The sequence below is a fragment of the Panthera onca genome, chromosome C1, assembly GCF_046562875.1.
Source record: "Panthera onca isolate mPanOnc1 chromosome C1, mPanOnc1 haplotype 2, whole genome shotgun sequence".
Taxonomy (NCBI): Eukaryota; Metazoa; Chordata; class Mammalia; order Carnivora; family Felidae; genus Panthera; species Panthera onca.
Window position 1 is genome coordinate 138,392,622 of NC_138346.1, and position 25,718 is coordinate 138,418,339.

Genomic DNA, 25,718 nt, shown 5'->3' on the forward strand with positions numbered 1-25,718 from the left:
AGGACAAGTGGTATAGCTGGAACTGTAGGAATGAATCAGGTAGGAGCCAAGGCTTAAAGGTCATTTTGTGAAAAATTCTCCTGTAAGCAGAAGAATGTCATGATCTTTAAAAAAATTGTGCTGAATACATTCTTCTTTTACTTAGGATAATCAACATAGATTCCAATTAGGAATGAATATTTAAATTTAAATTTAATTTAAATTAATTGTGTGCAGGCAGGTGTTTACTTTTTGAAAGGGGGAAATGACATCCTTTTTATGGAGGAAAACTTTTAGATAAATTGTGTAGGTTGCACTCATGAAACTGAATAGTTCCAACAGGAAGAAAATCCAGATCTGGCTATTGCTCTCCAAATCTGTTCTTTCAGCACCTGAAATATAGTCGCTGTTGCACTTAGAAAGAAAAAAAAAAACTAGACAAATCTCTTTTACATGAAGTAAGTCCAGTTTATTTTTAACCGTCTTCAAGTAAACTTCAGTAAATCCTCCCCTTCACCAGCACAGAACTTAGAACATTGTGGTTTTCTCATAACTTTAAGTTGAATTATTCCTACTGTGCTATAATACCTAGATAGCTAACATGTGGATAAATTTGTTTCTGAATTCTATTATTGGTGAATGATATAGTATTATTTTAAGGCCAAATCGTTTCTTCCACTGTTGTCTTAACTTAATGAGTCCCTTCAGTACTTGTGCTATCACTCACTCACTGTTTATTTGAGGAGACCTAACCCTTTGTTCTGTTAGCTTTTGTGAACCACAGCTACTCAGAAGTATATTCCATTGTTAAAACTCTTTTTAAAAACTCTTGACTGAATCTTTCAGAAGACTTTTGGAGTTTTCAGGGAAAGGAAAAGAGACTATGGCAGCATCATTGGTTAGTTTTTCCTTGGTCAATTCAAATGACCAAAGTAAAAAAATTAAAATTACACAGGATATTGTGATTTTAGTTGCCAGTGTCAAAGTATGTTAAATTTTAAATTAAATGTTATACTTGCTCATTACAAAAAAAAGAACTCAAGCCGTATAACATTGTATAAATGTTAAATCTAAAATACTAGCCCACTGCCCTTAAGTAGGTTTACATATTTACAGATATTATTTTTTCATAGTTAATGTGTCACGTAAATCCAGGAATTGTATCATAATAAATAGCCTATTTTATTTGCTGATTAAACTCTTTGACTTTTTTTTCTATTTTATGTCTTTATTATTAGAAACCAAATAACAGCCTGTTAGTATTACTATTATTGTTATTTCTGAAATTGCCTTCACATAAGTCACAAAATATACAGCTTTTTCAGTTTTGAAACTTACTGATAAGTTGACTTTTAGGGCATCTATGACTAATATATATCACTTTTTTGTTACCTTCATATAGAGGCTTCATTGACATTAAGTTAAACATACAACAGGTGGTTCAAAATTTGAGAAGATAATTTGCACAGCATATGGATATGCTATAAAAAATTATGTCTTTTTTCTAAGAAGCCTGGAAAGATCCTCAATATAAATCAAAGAGTTTATGACACTACTGGGGATATAGTCCAGGTGAAATAAGATTATTGAGTAGTAGGAAAGCTATAATAAAAACTGTCAGTACTGTCACCCAGTTCCCTCTAAGGTCTGTAAAGGATCAAAAGTATATTGAGCATCATCTAACAGCTGCCTAGAATGTGAGGGGAACCACAATTGTGATGAGCAACAGTATGCTGGGTTGGAAAAAATACACATAACTTGTAGTTAAGTTGAAAATGGTAGGTAGGATTATAAAATGTATTGTGAGGCTTGATTTTTTGAAAATGGCTACCTGCTAACTAAACATGTAACTGATTTTATTATGGGTATATGTATTCACATGTATATAAACTTATTCAAATTAAAATGGCATATAAATACAGGTATTTTATTAATTATAAATAGTTACCTAGGGAAAGACCATATTTGTACATAGATAGTATATAGGAAAGTGCTACCCTTCCATGGAGGGTAAGAAGTTCTTTATTGCTACCTTACCATGTGGCAGCAATTGAGAAGAGGAAGGGAGTGCTTTTGGCCTTGGGCTCAGAAGAAGGAAATGTGCAGTTGTCTTTTGTCATCCCAAATCCGCTTTCATCAGACACCAGCTGCCTCTACCATGCTGCCTAAGTCCATTCCCAGTGAGGTCAAAGTCATATACCTGAGGTACACTTGTGGGGAAGTCAGTGCCAGGTCTGCCCTTGCCCCGAAGATCTGCTCCATGGTCTGTCTCCAAAAAAGGTTAGTGATGACATTGCCAAGGCAACTGGTGATTTGGAGGATCTGAGGATTACAGTGAAACTGAACATTTAGAACAGAAAGGACCAGATTGAGGTGGTACCTTCTGCCTCTGCCCTGAATTTCAAAGCCATCGAGGAACTGCCAAGAGACAGAAAGAAGCAGAAAAACATTAAGCACAGTGGAAATATCACTTTTGATGATATTGTCAACATTGCCCCACAGATGCAGCACCAGTCTTTAGCCAGAATACTCTCCGGAACCATTAAAGAGATCCTGTGGGCTGCAAGGTTGATGGCAGCCACCCTCACGACATCATAGATGATGTCATTAGTGGTGCTGCAGAATGCCCAGCTACTTAAGAACCACAATGGAAAATATTTCAATAAAGGATCATTTGACAGCCAAAAAAAAAAACCAAAAAACAAAAAACCAGGAAGGGAGAAATATGCCTAACATAGGCATGAAAATATGGAGGTACTAGGAGATGATCTGTGGAGCAGGAATAAAGAAAAGCCTCTTTTATCACATAGATTCTCATATTTACAATTTGCATTCCTTAGATAAATGCTTGGCTATACATCCATAATAAAGATAAGTTACATTTTTAGTAAGGATATAGGCATTTTCAAAAGCACAAACTTCACAGTATATTTTGTAGTCCAACCTGTCATCTTAGAATTTAACTAATTTTTAAGAGGAGATTATTTTTTACCTCATACTATTAGCATGGAACAACAAACCAAAGCCCTAAGAAGAACGGATTCAGTATAAATAGCCTCGGATCACTGATGAGATTGACATGTGTTTTAGGGATTTGATTCCTGAAGAAGTGCAGTGAATAACGAGTTTTCCATAAACATGTAGGAGCAACTCCATATGGGCCAACTGCTAGCATAGATACTGAGAACCAAAGATGAATTATAGTCTCTGCCCTGGATGAATCTGTAGTCTTTTTGTTTTATTTTGTCTTGTTTTTGGATTGCATTAGGTAGAAGTTTCTTTTCCCCTCATTCCTTTCATTCATTCTCTCACTCCACATTATTGGTACTTAAAATGTATATGATCCATGGTAGCTGCTGTGTGTCTTACAGAGAACAACAAATATGCATCCAGAACTTGCTTTTGATAGTAAGCTCTGGTATACTCATATCTACACATGGTAAAATCCCAGTTGTGCTCCTACTCTAGCATAAGTATCTCTGTCAAAGAAGGCTTCTCTGATTCTCCTGAGATAGAAATAATTTCTCTTCCTTTTGAAAACTCATGAGAAAATGAAGACTTTAAGCATATATTTATGTTTGTCAGATATCCATTCTGTTTACTGTCTATAAATAGCAGTAAAACATTGTGCTGTGATTCTTAAGCAACTCCTTCCACGTTGGAGAAAGTACCATATAACTTTCAGAGCATTTTAATGATTATAAGAAAGCCTGTTAAGTAACTAAAGAAGTACATATTATTAATGTGAATATATAATTTAAAAATTTATAATAAATTTCTGAAGTACAAATTATTCTCTGCGTTTGCATGTGAGAAAGCTGATGCCCAGAGAATTTAAGTCATTTGCCTAAAGTCTTAAAACCAATAAAGTGAAGTCAGTAATTAAATATGGGCACTCAAGCACCAGAGCCTTCTCTCTTCACCTGTGTGCTATGCTTTCTCAGTGAGTACATTTAAAGGCTTTGGAGAAGCAAGCACATTTGAGCACTTAGTTAACATTACAATTTACATAAGTCTCTGTGTGTGTGTGTGTGTGTGTGTGTGTGTGTGTGTGTGTGTGTGTGTATACACATATACATATTCAGTCTTATTTTTGCTGGCTGTTTTTAGAATAGCCACATTTTACAAGGAACTCTAACCTAGGTACATGGCTTATCACTATGTCATTACTGCAAGACAGAGAAAGCTCTTTATCTTCTTCTTGAATCTAGCATCTTCCTTAGTCTCCTTAAGTATTCTCAATCCCCACCATCTTTAAGATGGATAAAGAATGGTTTCCTAAGAGAGTGTTGCCAAGAAGACCATCCCTTCAGGACATAAAGCAGAGCTTTTATCAATGATATTCTCTGTTTTTCTTAATTATTAAAGTCTGTCTCTATAGACTGCAAGTGACTGGGATCAAATTATATTAGAGATTTTAATATCTAGATGTCTCCTAGGCAGAAAAACATTAAATAAATATTTTTATGTTTGTTTTATATTCGACTTTAACTGTTTCTATATTATTGATATATAAAAAACATGAATGTGTAATATTAATTAATAGTTGCAGTAACTTATATTTTATTCCATTTCAACAATTTCAACAATAGTTGGTAGGTATGATGCTCTACTCTTTAAATAAATTGGTAACAGAGAGAAATTGGAAATGGGGGTGCTCTTCCCGTGCTACTACAACCTTTAGTGATCCCATTCTCCCCCGTAAGTCTTAGCGTAATTATCATCAGTACCATACATTTGGCAAATACATTTTGTTTTCTTTACACATTATGATACTGTTGTTTGGTAATGTTATTTAAATCTTGTCTTATTGTTTAGTATTTCTATTTCTAATATTTTAAAGCCCCAGTAGATTCTGAAAGCCTTGAGGACTGACTCCCCTTCCTTTAGTTAGACTTGTTTCTCTTTTCATACCCACTTGGTTTTATCTTCTGTATGTAGCAGTGGTGTGTTTATTTTCTTTCAGCGACTCTTCCTACAGTTATTCAGGTACACTGATTCCACCCCATCCTTTTTTCCACCTGTGTGCGACACAAAAACTGATTTTCAATTTCCATCTTCTCTTGTAAGAAAGAGAAAAATCTAAGTTTAAACTGCTCTTAAGAGCAGCATCCTCAAAGACTTATGATACTCTCTTTGTGTAGTAAAATAGGAAAATGTGTTTAAAAATTTTTCAGAAGGTTGTATGCACTAAGTTTTTATGGAACTATTTTATTTGCTTGTAGGATAAGATATACATGAATTTGTGGCTTCTTCTGCTCTTGAGGTTTTTTAGCATACTTAATTAAAAAAATAAAATATGTTTGAAAAGTATCTTTCTAATAGAAGTGGCTATACCAAAGTTATTAAAATTTAATAAAATTAGCTTCCTAAATTTAGGAATTAGTGCCTCAATGACTACTAAGGTTATATAAGCCTTTGAAACCATGTGAGATTGTAAAACCCTAATGTTTTCCTCTTGACTTGAGAAACTTCTTGAAACCTTTTACTTTTTTTTCCTTAAACTAAAATTGGACTCCAAGAGAGAGGATACTGTAGCCTTTTTCTAGCTGTGACATCTTAACTGCTTTTTTCTGTCTTCAAATTACTCTGGCAAGGAGGCAGTGATGTTGCAAAGAGATAAGGTCAGTAGAACATCATCTTTTAAAATTCTAACCTGTCTTCATACGTGAATGGGATAGTCCTGAGTGTAAGGTGGTAAATGCATTTTAGTAGTTTCCTCAACTGCCTTGGCCACTGGTCTCCTTATGCTTCTGGGAGATTTCTGGAGCCTCAATACTCTCGTCTATGAAGTGGAAATAAAATCCATCTTATTAATTTTTAAGAATCAGTCATATATGAAGATCAAAAATGAGTATCAAAATTTAACTGAAGGCCTTCCTTTTAATTAAAAATATACAAAAAGTGTAAAAGACATTTTTTAGCCACTCATATCTGAGAAAACCAGTAATTCTCTGGTATAGACTACAGAAAGATTGTAGAAGAGTTTTTAACTATGTTTTATCACTAGACTCATGATCATGATAATCCAACAAGATATTTTGAGTATCGGTCCTATGAATTGTGTTCTGTTCTAAATCTTGCTTGTTTTGAACTGTCTTAAAACACCTATAAATGAATGGTAATTTCTAGAGGATAAATAACTCTAGTTAAAAATTATGTTTTAATATTACCTACAAATTATGTAATTATTAAAAGTCTAAAACATGAATATCACTGGTTCAGCATCACCAAGACAGATTGGTGCACAACTTAAAAAGTTCAGTTACCTTTAACAATGTTGCTATACCTTCCCAGCCAGCTGACTGTAGAAGCTGGGCCAAGATATATATTAGGAATATTCGAAGTTAGTTCCAAATATCCCTGAGCTAGTAAGAATCTGTTGTGTAATTAGAGAAGCAGAGTCAGGAAACATATAGGAGAGGCTATTAATTGAATATTGAGAGATGTAAAAAGAATATTTGGAATCTGAGAATTGCTCTTGACTGTTTCATATATCAGAACATTGAATTGGTCTCATTATGTTTTAAAGATATCAACCATCTTTCTTGGGTCTTTTCATTGTGATGGGATCTGGTACAAGGATTGCAAGCCGTGGAACTCAGATATATATTAAACACTTCCAACCCCCCCCCCCCCCCCGGGGGGTTGATTTACATTCCTTGATTTACATTCCTTCCATTCAATTATGTGCCATTTCAGTAGAAATATTGCCAAATTGGGGTAGGATATTAGACTACCTATTTGCCTATACTGGTGATTATAGGGTATGGAGGTTAGATCCTATACCTATCCACTACATTTCAGTTAGTTAGACCTTCCAAATCAAGGTAGATCTTCCAAAGATCTGAGGTAACACGACATCAATGTTAGGAAAATATCTTAAAATTTTTCTAGGTAAATATTAACTTGCTCAGTTTGATTACATATAGACTAGTATAGATTATACATAGCCTGATCAAACAGTGCTAACTTGATTGAACCCAGTCTAGCAAAAAAACAAAGACAATGCAATATGAGTGGGGAAAGGGCAGAGAAGCAGAAAGAGAATTCTAAACAAGCCTACACCCAGCACCAAGTCCAATGTGAGGCTACATCTCACAACTGTGAGATCGTAACCTGAAATGAAATCAGGAGTTGGACACTTAACTGACTGAGCCACCCATGTGCCTCTGATTTATTTTTTTTTTAAATTGAGGAAGAAACTGTTATTTAAACTCATGGATTAGAAAATTCTTTAACAAGCATAGGTCACAATTCCAGCTGCTATGGATGCTTAACAATAAAAGAAGCAGGCATCTGTTCTCAGATGTGTAAAGAATGAAATGTTCATTTCTTTACTTAGTATAATTTTTTTTGGTATTATTCTATAGAGTAAAACTGTCCAAGCTCACTAATATTTGGGGAGAGGAATCATGGCTCCCTTTCCCTGGAGAAAGATCTTTATATCTTTAATAGTTTTTGTCCCTTAAGTAGCAGTACTAAAGTTTTCATACATTTTTTATGGTCATGTTGAATCATGAAGGATTAACATTATTAAGGATTCTATATTTTGCTTTTAATGAAATCCATTGTTATGCCCTCTATTAAATGTGGAATTGAAAAAAGTTTATCACTAGTAAAAAATCTAAGATGTTTCATTGCTTTAAAAAATCTAAAATACTCCTTTTGGTATAAATATAATTATTTGGGGATTAAAAATATTACATGATTGTTTATCTGAATTAACTTTTGGCTCTTATAGTGCATTTAAAAATAAATTGCATTGTAACAGAGTAACTTTGAAACATAAAAGGGGAATTAAATGAATGAAGATAAAAACAAGTGTAATTTAAATGTTACTTCTTAGGAAAAATTTATGTAGAATGGTGGTTTACAATAATTGTTGACATATTCCCCTAAGTACTGTGTCTGTGATTTTTCATGGTATCAATCATTTAAAGCAATTTAGGTAATAACATTCTGACATGCATTTCTGCTATTTTATTTACACCATTTGCCTACATCATTGTAATGCAGTACCTTTCTGATTTGGTACAGTAAATGCACTCTGTAATATCTATTATGGCATGGTCAAAGGATAATTTATTGTCAAATAGAAAAATAGGTCAACACTAATGTCACTTGATGATCAACCCTCCCCCCCCCCCCAAGTTTAATAAAACATCTCACCAGTATGCATTCCAGTGCAGTGGTTGATATTTTATTAGGACTACCTGGCTATAGCAGTAGTGTAATTACTGAGCTGTCAGAGTGATAAGTGGGATTAATGGCAGCCCGATGCACTTTAGTCTGCAGAGCGCTTAGAGAATTGCAAGATGGTATTATTATCAGAGTCTGCCCATTCTGGCATATTCATGGCACCAAAGAAAAAAAGAATGCTACAATTCAGGTTTGCATTGCCCTGCCTCATTAACATCTGACATTTCCAACAGCTGTTATTTGTGAACTAGCTCAATAATAAAAAGGGAATTATTTGGTAAAGAGGCTTAATAACCACAACTAAAAATCCTTACATTGTCAGTGCTGTTAAGTGAATCTGTTTATGTTGAATTTAAGATTTCTCTAGAAGAACAGGACAATACACTGTGCATTAATTTGGCTCATTCATACCTGCTGACATTATAACTTTATATTTTAATTGCCTTATTATTCAGGTTGGGTATTAGAAAAAAGAAAGGTAGGAAACTTGTGAGTTCATTAGGGATAAGCAGAATCTATATGACATAAGTGATATGTATACACATGTACACAGACATATATATATATACACACATATACACATATGAAACAAATAAGTACATTTGTTGCTTTATTCCTGTGAATTGCCAGATATTTTTAAAACTGTTGAAATGACTTTTTTTTATAAATTAGAAGATACTTAAGATGGCATATTATTTGCCAAATTTCTAGCTATTTTATTTTACTACATAATAGGAGATCCTTTCAAACCACTAATAATGCTCAACATATTTATCCATGTGAAGATAACACATAAAGTATCACCTCATTTCAACATCATAGACCAAATAGACCATGTATTATGCTCTGTTTGCATTGTTTTGCAATGTATGCTGCTGATTACACTTTCAAGAAGTTCTTTTTGAACTCAGTGACAGTGTTTTAGGGAAAAAATCATAAGTATGAGAAGATAGGAATTCAACTAAATGATAAATGTGAATCTAACAATGGCATTTAGAGAAATGATAGGGGAGAGGTTTAATGACTACATTTCAGAGAAGACAATTGATTATGAAAAGCCTTCGGTACTCATTGTGTAAAATTTAATTTAGAGAGAAGGCTAAGGGCACAAACCAGAGGAAAGAGATCAGATTTAAAAACAAGATATTAATTAGGTGCTGAGAAATTGGTTCAGACAATGAAGAGAACTCTCCTACTCACAAAAGAATGACAAGGAGACCAGTATTGTTTTCTCAAAGGAAATGAACCAAGGTCTTTACACATGGAAGTAGATAGAAAATGAGCTAGCTAGTCACCTTTGTCACCAAGCAGTGTAGGATTCATTCTCAATGAAATTCTTGGAGAATTCTGGACTTCTTACAGGAGTGACAGTGGTGTATCTTAAGTTTCAGATTTCCAGCCTGATTCTTCTCTACTCTTGTTCTCCCTGTGTGACAGACCAGACTGCATTAGTTTATGTACCTTGTACTTTTCTCCAGACCTGGGCACATACTGACTTATTCTCTTGAGTGACCTTACACTCCAAATCCCACCATTTTCCTCTTCCCTAATGCCCACTCATTCTTCACTCTTCCTTTTGAGTGTTACTCCTCCCAATCAGCTTTCCCTGACTCTCCGCCTCCAGTACTACAGTTCCTCTGATATCCTCCCTGAGCATGCTATTTTCACCCAAATTCACATTGACAACTACAGTTGCCTTTTATATGTGTGAACTTCCTCCAAATCTCAAGGTGCATGAGAGTAGGACCATGGTGGTCATCAATTTTATATCCAAGGTTCTGCCATGTAACAGAGACTGATTAGATTTTTTATTAAGTGAATGAATAAATGAATGAATAACACACATAATGTGCAAATTAAGGACCATTCTAGCCCGTGGTTTCAGTCCTGAAGTAGTAATTATACAATCATGATTCTTGCTGTGTGGATCGAACCATGTATAGCAGAATCACCTCAAAGGCTTTTTAGTTTTTTTTTCAAAATAGTTTCCCAAGCCAATAACTCAGACTCAGGAGGGGCTCCTCTGTGGAAACTGTGACATTTACCAAGCTGGTCCTTAGGTACACTAAAGTTTTAACATGTCTCTGGTCAGTTCTCCAGGAAGCAGATTCTGAGATGGGATTAGTATGCAGGAAATTTATTAGAAGATCAACATTTGTGCAACAGTGAAGGAATCAGGATTGGACAGACAGCCATAATAAAGGCTGCAATGGATTTCTGCAGACTTGTTCCCCAAGTCTGGGCAAGGGGACTGGGCTCTAACCTCTTCATTGACCTGTAATTGGAAGCAGGCTGCTACTAGAAAGGGGACACGACCTTGGTTGAGCCTGTTCTCTTTGACTAAGGGCACAGCAGCAGGGGAATAAATGCTTCATTCTGGAAGGGGGTGGATCTGGGCTATGCATTGAAGCATGTACTACAAAGGCCAGTTGCCGTGTGAATAGTTTAGAGGTTAAAGAACATCAGAAAATTGGAGGGAGAGAGAGATGATGGGAGGGAAAGAAGGAGGGATAGAAGAAATGTGGGAGACAAAGTGGGAGGGACGAAGGGTGGAAGAAAGGACGTTACAAGCAGTAAAATGACAGAGACTTTGCTTTTGTGTGTGTATAATAATTGCGGGCTTCAAGGCATACAAAACTTTTATCATTAAAGACTGCATTCTCTGAGCATTGTCAGTTTAGTGAGAGGTCAAAAAAGACTGATTTAGTAAATGAGTGAATGATGTATCTTAAATAAATATGATCCTTTTAATCTCTAGGAGGAACATGGAGAGAAGGGGCAGTTAACCTGAGTGGTGGTATTTTATACATCTCAGAAGGTGTACAAAAAATGAAACCCAGATACTCTATGTTTACTGCTTAAAAAAAGATTTTGTACCTAAAAATAGCACAATTTTATTTGTTCTTACTAGACGCTAACTCTGAATGGGTGTAGGGTAGAGAATATATATATATAATATTATCTCACTTACCTTGTAGTTTCTTTAATCTGGTTATATTATTTCTTAGGTGCCTGAAATGTGCTGATGCCCCCTGTCAGAAGAGCTGTCCAACTAATCTAGATATCAAATCATTCATCACAAGTATTGCAAACAAGGTAAATTCATATTTAGCTCTGCAAATAAAATTAACAGCATTTGATCTTGATGTCTGTCTACTATGACCTGTCTTGGTAAATTGGGTTAAAGTATTAGAAATGTGATTTCTATAGGCATGTGAAAATGTAGCACATTTTATTAATTAGCCTCTTCCAAGTTTTGATATAATTATTGTAAAAATGCATGTTTATTGTTTATTGATTTAAAAGATTAGTTTGTGTTGAAAATAATGATTTTTTCATCCAAGGCACTCACTGAATAGATTGACTCTAGCTTAAGCTTGGTAAATGCTTATAGATAGGAACTGTCATTGATCAAAACACATTTCAAATTTATTAAATATCTGCTCTAAAATATGTTTTGGTATGAAGCCTCACACACTGAGACACGTCAAGGAATTGGACTTTTCCCTGGGGCTAAAATTCAAATAATTTTATTTAAGATTCGGAATAATTCATACACACTAGATAGACTTATAACCAAAAAACCCCAACACCAAAAAATAGAAACCAGGCTTTTGCGAGCATAAGTAGAACAAAAGGAGTTTTAACCTTTTTTTTAAACCAGTGTAAGACTAAGCACAGTTTTTCATTCACTTAGTGAATTTTTGATTAATTAAATGATTAATTAATAGTATCTTTTCTTTGTGAAATGAGTATTTGTGAGCTCTACGCCAAGTGTCTGATGCTTTATCAAATGAGCAGGAGATGAAGGAGGTCTTCCTATAAGGATGTAGAGAATTCTTTTTTTCACAAGGTTTGACATTTATGTTCTAAAATGCTGTAAAAATCCAATAAATGCTCCTTCAACAACCAGGTACCTTTTTTATAAACATCATTTCTCAATGTCAATTATTTTAAAAAAGTATTTCAAGAGAAAAATGGTACATTTATATAGTTTTAAGATTTCAAAAGAAGGGTTAAAACTTAGGTATACAGTATGATATTAATCTACATGGTCATCTTTATTAGGATTTTAAGTCTAGGTTAAATTTTAGATTGACCACTTATTGTGAACCCAGGAAAAATCACTTATTTATGGAAGAAAGACAGCATCTGTCCTACAAGGTTGTGGTGTAAACTAAATACTTGTATGTGAAAATCTCAAACATACTATTTTTTAGAAAATAATAATTTTTTATTATTTAAAAATATTTTGTTGATATGGAATTATTAATTATCCTATTCATTCAATATGGTAAATGGTATACAAGGGATTACTATTTTTATAGCTGTTATATTTATTGAGTAGCTGCTATGTACCAAACACAGTGACAGGTATTGCATCCCTGCTACAGCCCAGCCTTTTAGAAGTTCATAATTTATACGCAAAAGCAGGTACATAAAAAATTAAAAAAAAACACTCTAACTATAACTGAATGTGGTTAGTGCTGCAACCTATGCAATCTAGAAAGTGTATTCAGCATGCACAAAAGCAGGAATGTATATATGTAGTAAGTTTAGGCAGATGTAATAAATTCATTGTGGCTGTAAAAGGGCCTAGATTACATAAAAAAGAGTGATGGGAAAGAGACAAGGCAATTAGATTGGGATTCACTTGTGAAAATATATTAATTCTATGCTCAATATTTGAGACTTAATCCTAGACATAGAGGAAATTATCAATGCTTTATATTTGTTTTGTAATTAGGAAGAAGAATTCTAGGAAGTGATCTCATTTATTAACTTCATGGTATACCACACATCTATCATCACAAGACCTTTGTCTTATATGTGAAAATAAATAATTTATGTGAAACTTATATGTGAAACCTTCTTTGTTTAATAATGACTTCACAGAAAAGGAGTGAAACAAAATGTCCAGAGTTTGAAGTCTAATGTGTTTTGGCTAAAATTATTTCCAAGGTACCAGCCTTGACTTTAAGCATGAGACAGTATTACAATTATGATCCATGCTGGCTGGATGTTCCCTAGATATTCCAAAATTCATTATTGATATTGTGATTCTCATTAGCATATTCTCCATTCATTCAAGGTTTATACAATTTTATAGGAAAAAAAAAAGACAAATGGAATAATGGTATTCTTTGAGAAGTTTATAAAATGTCTAAGTAAGATCAGAAGCCTATTTTATTTTTTTATTTATTTATTTATTTTTTTTTAATTTATTTTTGGGACAGAGAGAGAGACAGAGCATGAACGGGGGAGGGGCAGAGAGAGAGGGAGACACAGAATCGGAAACAGGCTCCAGGCTCCGAGCCATCAGCCCAGAGCCTGACGCGGGGCTCGAACTCACGGACCGCGAGATCGTGACCTGGCTGAAGTCGGACACTTAACCGACTGCGCCACCCAGGCGCCCCAGAAGCCTATTTTAGAAAAACTTTCTGTTTCATTAATTTGTTTTCTTTATTTCCTAATGAAGTGTTATACTTAGCTATTTATTTAAACAGATTTTATATGAAGAGAAAATATTTGGAGAAGTTTAATTGAAAATGTGATTTTTCTATAGACATTTAGGGAATTCTATCGTTAAGTAGTGTTTTGTTGAAGAATCACTGTAGTAATCATAAAAGGTCAGAGATTCTTGTTCTTTAAAGCCTTCAGCTTTTTAGGTATTTACCAGCTGTGTACAATGTAGGCTGTCCCACACTGCTCTGCCAGTGGACCTCAACTCAGGAGGGGGGTTCTTTCCAGGTTGAGAGGGTAATTGAATCGCCAGACTCAATGAGCCTTGTGCCTCTTTGAGAAAAGGATGTCACTTGTATTGTATTGTGTTAGGTTTCTGTGATTCAGTGGAGTTTAGGCCAATACTTCCATTCTTTATTTTCTTACAAACTGGATTACAGCTCTAGTTTTCAAAGGTACAGTCAATTCCATTGTACCTCCTCAGTCAGTTTTTCTCTGTTTCATTCATGCAGGCTGTTGTTCTCAATTGTATCTCTCAATCGGAAGTACACGTTTCAGAGTCATCAAACTGTGAATACTGGGTTATATTTCTTGATAGCTTCCCTTTGGAAAAAAAAAAAAAACAAACAGCACTTTATATCAGAATGCATGAGGCCAGTCTATAAATGTAATGAAAAAGAATCACTGTTTTTAAAAATGTTCTTTTGTTTCATGATGCTTTATTTTAAATAATAGAGATACTTTCTCTTTTCAAAATTTTCAATACAATTGTAAAGCATTGATTTTTCCACCTATTTGCATATTTTATGGAGTCTGTGTGCCCAGATTTGTGTGGCTTTTATACCTAGATAAAAAAATTTAATAACACATATTACAGAAAAGCTGACTAAATGAATCGATGTAAAATAAAAATCTCTTATTTATCATAGAACTCTACTGAAAGTAACTAGAAGTCAGAGGAGCAATGAAATTTAACCAGCAGAATTCATTTGATAAATGCTATTGACAACAATATTTTAATTTAAAATACTGATATATGTGCGTGTCTGTGTGTATACTCACATATACACACACATGCATGTACCTGATGCAAGTGTTACAAAACAGAAGTGCAGTCAGTAGATTTACTTCATCCTCCTTTTGAGTTTGCTTTTCAATTGCAGTGGCTAAGTGGTTTAATACCTTTATCAAGTAAAATGTTGATCACTTCCAGAATAATCTTCTAAAAGCATAGCTCTAATTATATTACTCTCTTGTTCAAAAAAAAAAAAAAAAACAGTAGTGGCTTCCTAGGTCTTAGAAACTAATGTCCAAACACATAACTTATTATGTAAGACCATTAGGCTTTCTCCCACTATTATGACAGAGAAATAAGGAGATGAAAAAATATTAGGAAGTCCATAACTTAATATGCTATAGTGTTTGAAAATATGAATATTTTAGATGTGTAAAATAAAAAGGTAGAGATAAGGTTTCCTTCAGTACCCAAGGTTAGTTCCCTCACTTGTTTTGCTAGATGATAACTGTGAGCACCTCTGTTCATTCTAAGAGGACTGTCAGAAACTTACCTGCCTGCTGCCATAAAATGACACTCAAGAGAACACAGCTTTTAAAAACTCTGTTATGCTCTAGAGAGTAAGCAAGCCACTATCCTGTAGAGTTGGATATGCCATTTGGTTGAAATAAATAGTTCTGAATTCATGTGTCCATTTCCTTTACAGTTAAGATGACAATATTTGAATAATGTGAAAAATGCATTTTTCTAGGACTGAATATATTCAAATTTTTATGACTACTTTATGGCATGGGTCTGTATCATTTAGGGTACTCATCTGAGTGGGTCTTCCAGCACAAAATACTATACTTCAAATAAGCTTGTCCCTAAGTCATAAAACAATGTTTTCTGTATATCAATTTTATCCTTTTACAACTCCAAGACATAGTATTGTTAATGCTTTATTAGTCAATGTTTGATTAGCTTTATTCACATTTTTCCTAATTTTCTTCATTTTTTTTCTTTTTCTAATCTTTTTATTTTCCATATTGGAATTTCCATTGGAAAGTAGTTTACTTTTGCTTACACTGATGCTATTGAAAAATTAATAGAAACTTAATTATTTCTCATTTGATATTACATGTCTTTTGTAATATCTGTCTTTGAACCTTAATTATTGCTCATTTGGTGCTTTAAAGATCTTTTTATTTTCATTGTTCAACTAAACAGTGATTTATCTAAGTTGGATTTCTTTTTATTTATCCTGCCTGGTTTGCCCTGGTGTTCTTGAATCTATACATTGATGACTTTCCTCATTTGGGGGATTTTCTCTTTGACCATCATTTCCTTATGGAACTCTTATTAGATACATGTTAAACCTTCTTACTCTGTTCTCCATGACGGTTAACTTATCCTCTTTATTTTGCATTTTTAAAAACTCTGCTAGCTTTTAAATCATTTTCTAAGCCTGTCATTTCTTTAAATATATAAAAATACTCATTTTTCATACTCTGGGAGTTCCACTAAAGTTTCTATCAGTCTGATTATACTGTTTGTAGTTCTGCTGGTTCCACTCATCATGCTTTGTTTCTTCATATGTTTATTTATTTTTTTTTACTTTGCTGATTTTCTTTGAAGCTTTATCTGTGGAAATTCTGTGAGGATCACAATGAATACATTTTATTTACCAGGGATTTATATTTGCTATGTTCTCAGAGGACCTGGAAATGGGATCCAGTGTTCACCTGGTTTAGCAAATGCCTTTAAGATGATTCCACTTATTTTTCTGTCTTATTGCCTTGTCATTTTCAGTCCTTGGACATGACAGATCATGAGTACATCCATGATCACTTTTTAAAAATATTTTACCTATAATTCTAACTTTTTAAATCTAATAACAAATAACTATTTCTCAATACAGGTGGAAAAGTACAATAATTTAAGACCTAATGGGTAGTCTAGAGCTATTGAAACACAGATTTTTATTAACAAATACTTAAATAGTAATTGGGAAGCTATAGGAAGAAAGAAACCTTTGGAAAAATAAGACAAAAAGATTTGCCACATCAGATCTTGAAACTAACTATACATCTTCTAAAATCGCCATGCAGTGTTGGTACAGGAATACATTTCTTAGGCAGATGAAAGTCTGTAAAGAGAACCAAGTAAATATGAGAAGATAATGTGTAATGAAGAATGTATTTCAGTTCAGTGGAAAATGATGGTTTCTTTGAAAAATAGTTCAGCACAGTTTTGAATTTACTTTTAAAACCCTTCATTAATCCATGTAACATAAACTTTAAATGGACTAACTTTTAAATATTAAAATGTTTTAAAAATAATTTGGAAGTCATAAATTATGTGAGAACAAATTTTACTATTTTGTAAATAGTAAATTTTTTGTAAATTTTGTAAATTTTTTGTAAATTTTACTATTTTGTAGTTGTAACATAAACTTTAAATGGACTAACTTTTAAATATTAAAATGTTTTAAAAATAATTTGGAAGTCATAAATTATGTGAGAACAAATTTTACTATTTTACTACTAAAAATTTTACTACTAAAATTTTAACATTTTAAAAGAAAAATTAACCAAACTTGAGACCAAGTGAGTTTTCTTTTTTTGTACCATGTATTAACTTCTCTGTTATCAAAAATTTCCTTGGTATTTAAATGAGAATAATAGCCTAACCCAGTATACACATGGGCAGAAGGTCGTAAACATTACAAAGAGGTAGTGCAAATGATTAATAGCCGTATTAAAGATTTCTTACTTCTATATTAGCCAGAAATATATAAATCAAAGGATGAGACACCACTTTCTCTCATCAGATTATTGAAGTTAAAAAGTTTAATAACCTCTGGGCACCTGGGTGGCTCAGTCACTTGAGTGACTTTTTTTTCCTATTGTTTATTCATTTTTGAGAGACAGAGACAGAGCGCGAGTAGAGGAGGGGCAGAGAGAGAGAGGGAGACACAGAATCTGAAGCAGACTCTGGGCTCTGGGCTGTCAGCACAGAGCCTGACACAGGGCTCGAACCCATGAACCGTGAGATCATGACCTGAGCCGAAGTCAGACACTTAACCAACTGAGTTACCCAGGAGCTCCAAGTGACCAACTCTTAATTTCAGCTCAGGTCATGATCCCTGGGTCATGAGATAGAGCCCTGCTTTGGGATCTGTGCTGAGCATGGAGCCTGCTTGGGATTCTCTCTCTTTTTGTCTCTCTCCTCTGCTCACATGTATACACTCTATGTCTCACTCTAAAATTAAAAAAAAAAAAGTTTAATAACCTCCTATGCTATTTAGCTGAAAGGAAACAAGAAACCTCATGCAGTAGAAATATGTTTCTAAATTATAAACATATATACCATTGTGCTAAGAATGCTGTATTATGTGCTCTTCCTAGAGAAATGAAGGTACCACCATATCATGGCACGTGTACACTCTATTTTATAGAAATTGTAGCATCATTTGAAGTAGCAAAAACTTGAGATGATATCGTGTCCATCATTATAAAAATTGCTAACTCTATATTATTTATTATATATTATATATTATTTACTATATTTTTATATTCATATTATGGAATGTTATGAGGCTATTCTTAAAATATGTTATTATTGTATTTATTGACATAGAAGGGTATCTCTATTAAGTGAAAAAAAGTAAGTTGCATACTAATATGGATAACATAATATTATGTTTAGAAATAAAACCCAGTTATAAACAAAACATGGCATAGACATATAATTTAAACTAGTTTCCTGAGTTGATTGAGGTTGAAGGAGAGGTGAAGAGAAGTTATTAACTTTTTTTTTTACAAACCTCCATGTTATTTTACAATGAATATGTATATTTTTAAATAAAAATAATAAAGTAGGGGCACCTCGGTGGCTCACTTAAGTGTCTGACTCTTGATTTTGGCTGAGGCCATGATCTCATGGTTAAGAGGTCAAGCCCTATGTCAAGTGCTGAGCATGGAGCCTGCCTAAGATTCTCTCCCTCTCCCGGTGTCCCTCCTCCACTCCCTCTCTCTCTCCCTCTCTCTTAAAAAAATAATAAAATTCACTAGTAAAATAAAATATAATCAAGCTGAGAGGATACAGAGTAAAATGTGACAAGCCCTATTCTAAGTTTTTATTTTAGTGTAAACAGAAAAAGATCCAAACTTTTTTCCCTCTAAATAAGTAATAATTCAAAATTCCTTGAAGAATATATTCTCCCAATGTCCTGAAATGCCACATTTATCATATATTTAATTCCATATTTATTTAGGTATGTTTTCAAACCCTCTATTTGTCTTAGCAATCTATCTTTGACAGGACCAAGGTATTTTAATTACTATAATGAGTTATACACCTTATCATTAACTAAAGCCATTTTCCTGATACTACATTTATTTTCAGAATATCCTAACTCTTTTCTGCATATAAAACTAATTTTATAAAATAAAAAGGCTCTAAAAATAATTATTGAACATTGTGTTCAGAGTATACTAAAACATTAATTTAAAATTATTAATGCAAATGTATGCCCATTTTGCCTCATTCATTTATCCGTTGCTATAACATTAACTGTGTATTCCAGAATTCAGTCTTTAATTTTAATATATAACTTCCCAATATTGAATCTGGAAAATGATAGGACACTGAATTTACATGTGTTAAAAGACTGGAATATTATTTTCAAAATGTCCCATCTTCTTTCTTGTGCTGAAAAAGATAAATGGATATTACATTGTCTATTGAGTCATTAATGCTCATGCAAAATCTATCTTGTTTCTGTTTTGTAATATCTGTCTTTGGACCTTTAAAAGGTTACATTTTTACTTTTAATCACAGCTAATACAGTGTGTAATAGTAACTCCTTTTCTTCATATTTATTTCAAAAGATGAACATTTATTTCTGAAAAACCTTCTGTAACTCAAAGCCCTGTTAGTCAAGTCAGTCTGTTACAAAATGTAAGTGATATAAAATGTAAAAGTTATGTCACTATAACTAAATGAGAAAAGATTTCCATTATACAACTTAAGCCAATTTTATATGAAACAAGTAATACCACATTGTTTGCGGTTGTATGTTATGTATGGGACACATTTAAACATAAGCCTCAGTAAATATTTTTAAAAACTTCAATTATTTTAAAAATAGAACAGTGATATCTAGTCTTATGTATGTATATGTAAATTAAACTGGCATCACAACTTTTTTCTATAGTATAATTAGGACTATGGAAAATCTGTGTGAACACATAAGATACTAGTTAGAATAATTTTAATAGTAATAGGTCAAAATCAATGTAACAGAATCTAGACAAATGGAATTTTAATCTGTCTTGCTATCTCATTGTATAGAAAAGAAATCTGAAACCAAGCAAGGCTAAGTGACTTATCCCAGATCCCATGACTACTTGATAGAATAACTGAATTTTCCTTATTTTTTCATTTTTTCACCAGTGTGTTTTAGGTCTGCATCACACTACACCATATAAAGTGTGTTTGTTATTAGTCATTATTAAAATATAAAATATATTTGCAAATGACATATCTGATAGATAGTATACAGAATCTGTAAAGAACTTACCAACTCAATATCCAAAAAACCAATAATCCAGTTACAAAATGGGCAGAAAACATGAATAGACACTTTTCCAAAGAAGACATACAGATGGCTCACAGACACATGGAAAGGTGTTTAGTATCAGTCATCATTAGGGAAATACAAATCAAAACCTACAATGAGATATACCTCACACCTGTCAGAATGGGTAAAATTAACAACACAGGATACAACAGAAGTTGGTGAGGATGCAGAGAAAGGAGAACCCTCTTACACTGTTGATGAGAATGCAAAGTGATGCATTCAGATTCTTATGGAAAGAGCCCAAATGTCCATTGATTGATGAATGGTGAAAGAAGGCGTGGTGTATATATACAGGGGAATATTATTCAGCCGTAAAAATGAATGACATTTTGCCATTTGCAACAATGTGGATGGAGCTAGAGTATATTATGCTAAGCGAAATAAATCAGAGAAAAACAAATACCATATCATTTCACTCATATGTGGAACTTAAGAAATGAAACAGATGAACATAGGGGAAAGAAAAGAGGCAAACCATAAAACGGACTCTTAATTGTGGACAACAAACTGTGGGTTGCTGGAGGAGAGGTGGGCGGGGGGATGGGCTAAATGGGTGATGGGCATTAAGGAGGGCATTTGTTGTGATGAATACTAGATATTATATGAAAGTGATGAATCACGAAATTCTACTCCTGAAACTAATATTACACTATTTGTTAACTAGTATTTAAATAAAAAATTGAAACAAAAAGTAAATAAAATAAAAATTAAAAATAAACTGTATAAAATATAAATGTAAAATATAGGGTATAAAATATAGAGGATATTATATTTATATATACATATAAGCAACATATTTCTATCATGACAGTTTAGTAGGTGCTATTAACATCTTGAATGGTGGGTAAAATGTATAACACAGTAGACTTCATCTTAAAGAAATTTGGTTTTAGTTTTCAGAAAACTGGTAAATTGAAAAATATAAGTAAATTATTATAATCAAAACTAGTTTTAACTTTGAAAGTCGTAGTGGGTTTAAATTAATGGAGTAGAGACTTTTCTGGTAAATTTATTTGTACTCACTGTACAAATAGTGACTGACAGCTGGTTTTATGAGCCACAATATAATAATACAGTATGGTAGACACTGCAATACCCTGTCAATTAAGGGATCTCATATTCTTGTCAATGAAGAGCAAACTCTCACAAAATAATCTGACTTTATTTTGCTTGAAAAGATGAAGATAGGAGTGTTATAGTCTATTTCTTTTTTTTTTTTCAATATATGAAGTTTATTGTCAAATTGGTTTCCATACAACACCCAGTGCTCATCCCAAAAGGTGCCCTCCTCAATACCCATCACCAACCCTCCCCTCCCTCCCACCCCCCATCAACCCTCAGTTTGTTCTCAGTTTTTAACAGTCTCTTATGCTTTGGCTCTCTCCCACTCTAACCTCTTTTTTTTTTTTTTTCCTTCCCCTCCCCCATGGGTTTCTGTTAAGTCTATTTCTAATATCGTGAATGATGAAATTTTGTCTTTATTAGTAATTATACATATAATGTTCTACAACAGTCACTGAATTTGTTTTAAATCTTATTTTGGATAAGATTATTTAGGGTGAGATAATTTGTGCTCTCCCACCTTCAGTTTATAATTTTCCTATTGCATATTATTGTTATTCAGAATATACAGTCACACTTTCTTTTATGGCACTTGACTTTATTGTGCTTCGCAGATAATGTGCTTTTGTACAAATTGAAATTTTGTGAGAACGCTGCACTGAACAAGTCTGTTGGCACCATTTTCCAACAGCATTTGCTCACTTTGTGTCTCTGTCATATTTTGTAATTCTTACAATATTTCAAACCTTTAAATTATTATATTTGTTATGGTGATCTGTGATCAGTTATTACTGGAGTAATGGTTAACATTTATTACCAATGAAGTTTTTTTTTTTTACATTAAGATATGTGCATTGTTGTTTTAGACATAATACTATTGCATACTTAATAGACTACAGTATATACTGTAGGCATTATCTTTATATGCACTGGTAAACCAGAAAATTCATTTGATTCACTTTATTGTGAGGTATTCGCTTTATTGCGGTAGGTTGGAACAGAAACTGCAATGTCTACAAGGTATGCTTGTAAATGTATTTAAACTTTGCAAGCAGTTTGATTGACTTGAATCTTTTTTGTTTTTTAAAATAACTATTTTTAAATTTTTTTGAATTTTTATTTATTTTTGAGAGAGAGAGACAGAGACAGAGCATGAACGGGGGAGGGGCAGAGAGATAGAGGGAGACACAGAATCCAAAGCAGGCTCCAGGCTCTGAGCTGTCAGCACAGAGCCCGATGCGGGACTCAAACTCATGAACCATGAGATCATGACCTGAGCTGAAGTTGGACGCTCAACCGACTGAGCCACCCAGGTGCCCCAAAATAACTATTTTTTTAAACAAACAAACAAACAAACAGAAAGAACAACAAAAACCTCCATAGTTTTTCTCTCTGTTGCCAAGTAGTAGTCACTTATATTTTAAATTGAGATGGAGTAATTCTCAATTATATTTTCTGAGTAGCCAGTAACATGTATGTTGTAACTTTGTTGATAGTATAACATCTTTCAGAAGAGGAAGATCTATGAAGTGAAATGATACAACCAGATACTTAAATTTCTACTTCAAACTCCTAGACATCCAGTGCCCTTTTAGAATACAATGTGTGTATATTCTTTTTTTTTTTTTAATTTTTTTTTTCAACGTTTTTTTATTTATTTTTGGGACAGAGAGAGACATAGCATGATCGGGGGAGGGGCAGAGAGAGAGGGAGACACAGAATCGGAAACAGGCTCCAGGCTCCGAGCCGTCCATCAGCCCAGAGCCTGACGCAGGGCTCGAACTCACGGACCGCGAGATCGTGACCTGGCTGAAGTCGGACGCTTAACCGACTGCGCCACCCAGGCGCCCCAATGTGTGTATATTCTTAACTGTCTAAGTAAAAAGAATCATATTTAAGCCATAATTCTGGTTATCTTTGAAAATATATACAGTCTAGTTGGGTTTTAAGGAAAATTCATCTCAGTGAGGTGTTAGAATATAAAATTAGAGAAAAATATTTTATATTATATAGTAGTCCCCCACCCCTTGTCATCAGCTTCACTTTCCATGGTTTTAGTTATCCATGGCCAACCAGTGTTGGGAAGCATATGTTCCTCTTGATAAATCATCAGAGGGTCGATAGTAGCCTAATGCTACATCACAATGCCTGTGTTACTCACTTCATCTCAACATACAGACATTTTATCATCTCACGTTATCAGAAGAGAAGGGTGAGTATAATACAATAAAATATTTTGAGAGAGAGATCACATTAACATAACTTTTTTGCAGCATATTGCTATAATGGTTCTATTTTATTATTAATCTCATACTGTGCCTAATTTATAAATTAAACTTTATTATAAGTATGTATGTATGGGAAAAAACAAATCATATATAGGGTTCAGTACTATCCATGATTTCAGGCATCCACTGCAGGTCTTAGAATGTATCCTCCACAGATTATAGGGGAGTACTATATACGTATTGGATGTTCTAACAATATTAATTTTATTTCACCTTCAGTAATTTCTCATATTAAAACATTTTCATTTGCTTTCAAGTTAAATGATCTATATAAATGATATGTGTAGATTTCTACTTGCCTTTTTTTTAAGTTTTAATGGTCATTAACTCTTAACAAATATTTCTTTATTTGAATTTAAGTTTAGATATAGAAAGTATCCTATCTTCTTGAAGAAATTATATCTGAATTATGATCTATTATTATACACAAACTATAGCATTCAACTAAATAAAATCTTGCATCCTATTATTTTAATATTTATTAATAACCTATTGGAAAGAAAAAATACCTCTGTAAATTTTTACAAAATCTATTGCACATTTTATTTTCTATGGATAAAGTGGGCTTTTAAATTTCTATAGCAGATATTTACATTATGTAGTTTAAATTGCTAACTCCAAGTGAAGCACTTTATTTTTTTAATTTTATAGAAATGTTTATTTCTTATATTAAAATATAAACAGTAATCAATTGAGTTTCTAGTCTTATAGTCCACTACCTGCTTATAGGCAAGGAATATAGATTAGAGATCATCTTTGACCTCAAGAAAATTTTAAAAATATAATAAAAGATACATGTCAGAAAAAATATACAACTACTGTAAATGTATATTAACAAATACAATGATCAAAAGGGTGTAGTTCAAAGAACATTCTGGCCTTATGCTTCTAATTAGAAAATGGCTGAAATATTAATAAAGCTTTTTAAAGGAACTATCATTTGAGCAATGATAGAAAGTATGAAAAGGGTAGATTTTTGGTATAGATGAAAAAGTTTATTTAATTTAATGGGAACAGTCTAGAGGCACAAATACTGATTCTTTATGAATATCTAGTGGTTACCAATAGTGTCATGTAGTAGATGTTCAATAAACACTTGATGATTCATAAATGGAATACTTGTACACATATGCACTCAGTTTTCTTAACTAATGGGGAAAGTTAATAGCTTTTCAAGTCAGTTAAACAGTTAAGAGTGGATACGATCCAGAAAAGAGGAGAAGTAGAGGTGGTATTTTTACAATTTCTATAAGGTATATAAAGAATCCTCCCTCTGTCTACATGTGTCCATACCATTTCTTTCTATGGCTTAATATGTTGATTATAGTTTTTCTTTGTATAGTTTTTACTTCTTTCTTGTTGTCTGTCTTCTTCTACTTCCTAACATGAATTTTTCTTTAATAAACTTTAAAATCTTAAACCCTTAGGATTAACTTTTTAAGGAAACCTTTTTGCTAGATCTATGTTACATAATGCACTAGGCATGTGATGTGTCGAATTAAAAAAAAAAAGTGTATACATGATTAATTAAGAAGGAATTTTGATCTGCATTTTTCAAGTGATGAAACTGAGGTTAAGAGATACTACATTCCCCCCCCCCCCACCCCAGTAGGATATAAGCAGGATTTAAATCCAGAAGTGCATGGCTTCAAAGCCTGCATGTGCACCTGTGTGCACATTCACATGTATTTCCTAGTTTAGCATCTCAAGGTCAGATAAAAAATTTTCTTTTCTACAAGACTAATTCTTCCCTTACACATTCAGTTTGCATAGGACTAAAGTTAATTCATATTTCTAAAGTCTAATCATATTGTGAAAAACTTTCCTAAAATTTAGTATGCCTGAGATATGAAGAGAGGGTTTTCAGAGTAAAACCACCAAACCTATTCTGTCCACATTTGTCTCCAGAAGAGGGTGAATACTGTGAGGGCAGGAGTTTTTGTGTGTTCTGCTAATGACAGGTTCCCACTCTCCTTTGCCAAATGTGTGAATACCCATGGGTTGTTTACTGAGAGATGGTGACAACTTGACAGTGTTCCCTGTGCCTGTACTTTCTGTATGTGCTATTGGGGACATTTTGTAT

At 33.2% G+C, this 25,718-nt stretch overlaps 1 protein-coding gene and 1 pseudogene across 2 annotated transcripts in view; both read left to right on the forward strand.

Annotated features, from left to right (window-relative positions):
• Nucleotides 1-25,718, forward strand: part of DPYD (dihydropyrimidine dehydrogenase) — an 853,279-nt gene that overhangs the window by 190,081 nt on the left and 637,480 nt on the right. For both annotated transcript variants that reach the window (XM_060626444.3, XM_078451629.2), the window contains exon 4: nt 11,190-11,277. In XM_060626444.3, coding sequence (XP_060482427.2) covers nt 11,190-11,277 — 88 coding nt within the window. The remainder of the gene's footprint in view (nt 1-11,189; nt 11,278-25,718) is intronic.
• On the forward strand, nt 1,276-3,681 carry LOC144617076 (large ribosomal subunit protein uL11 pseudogene; annotated as a pseudogene).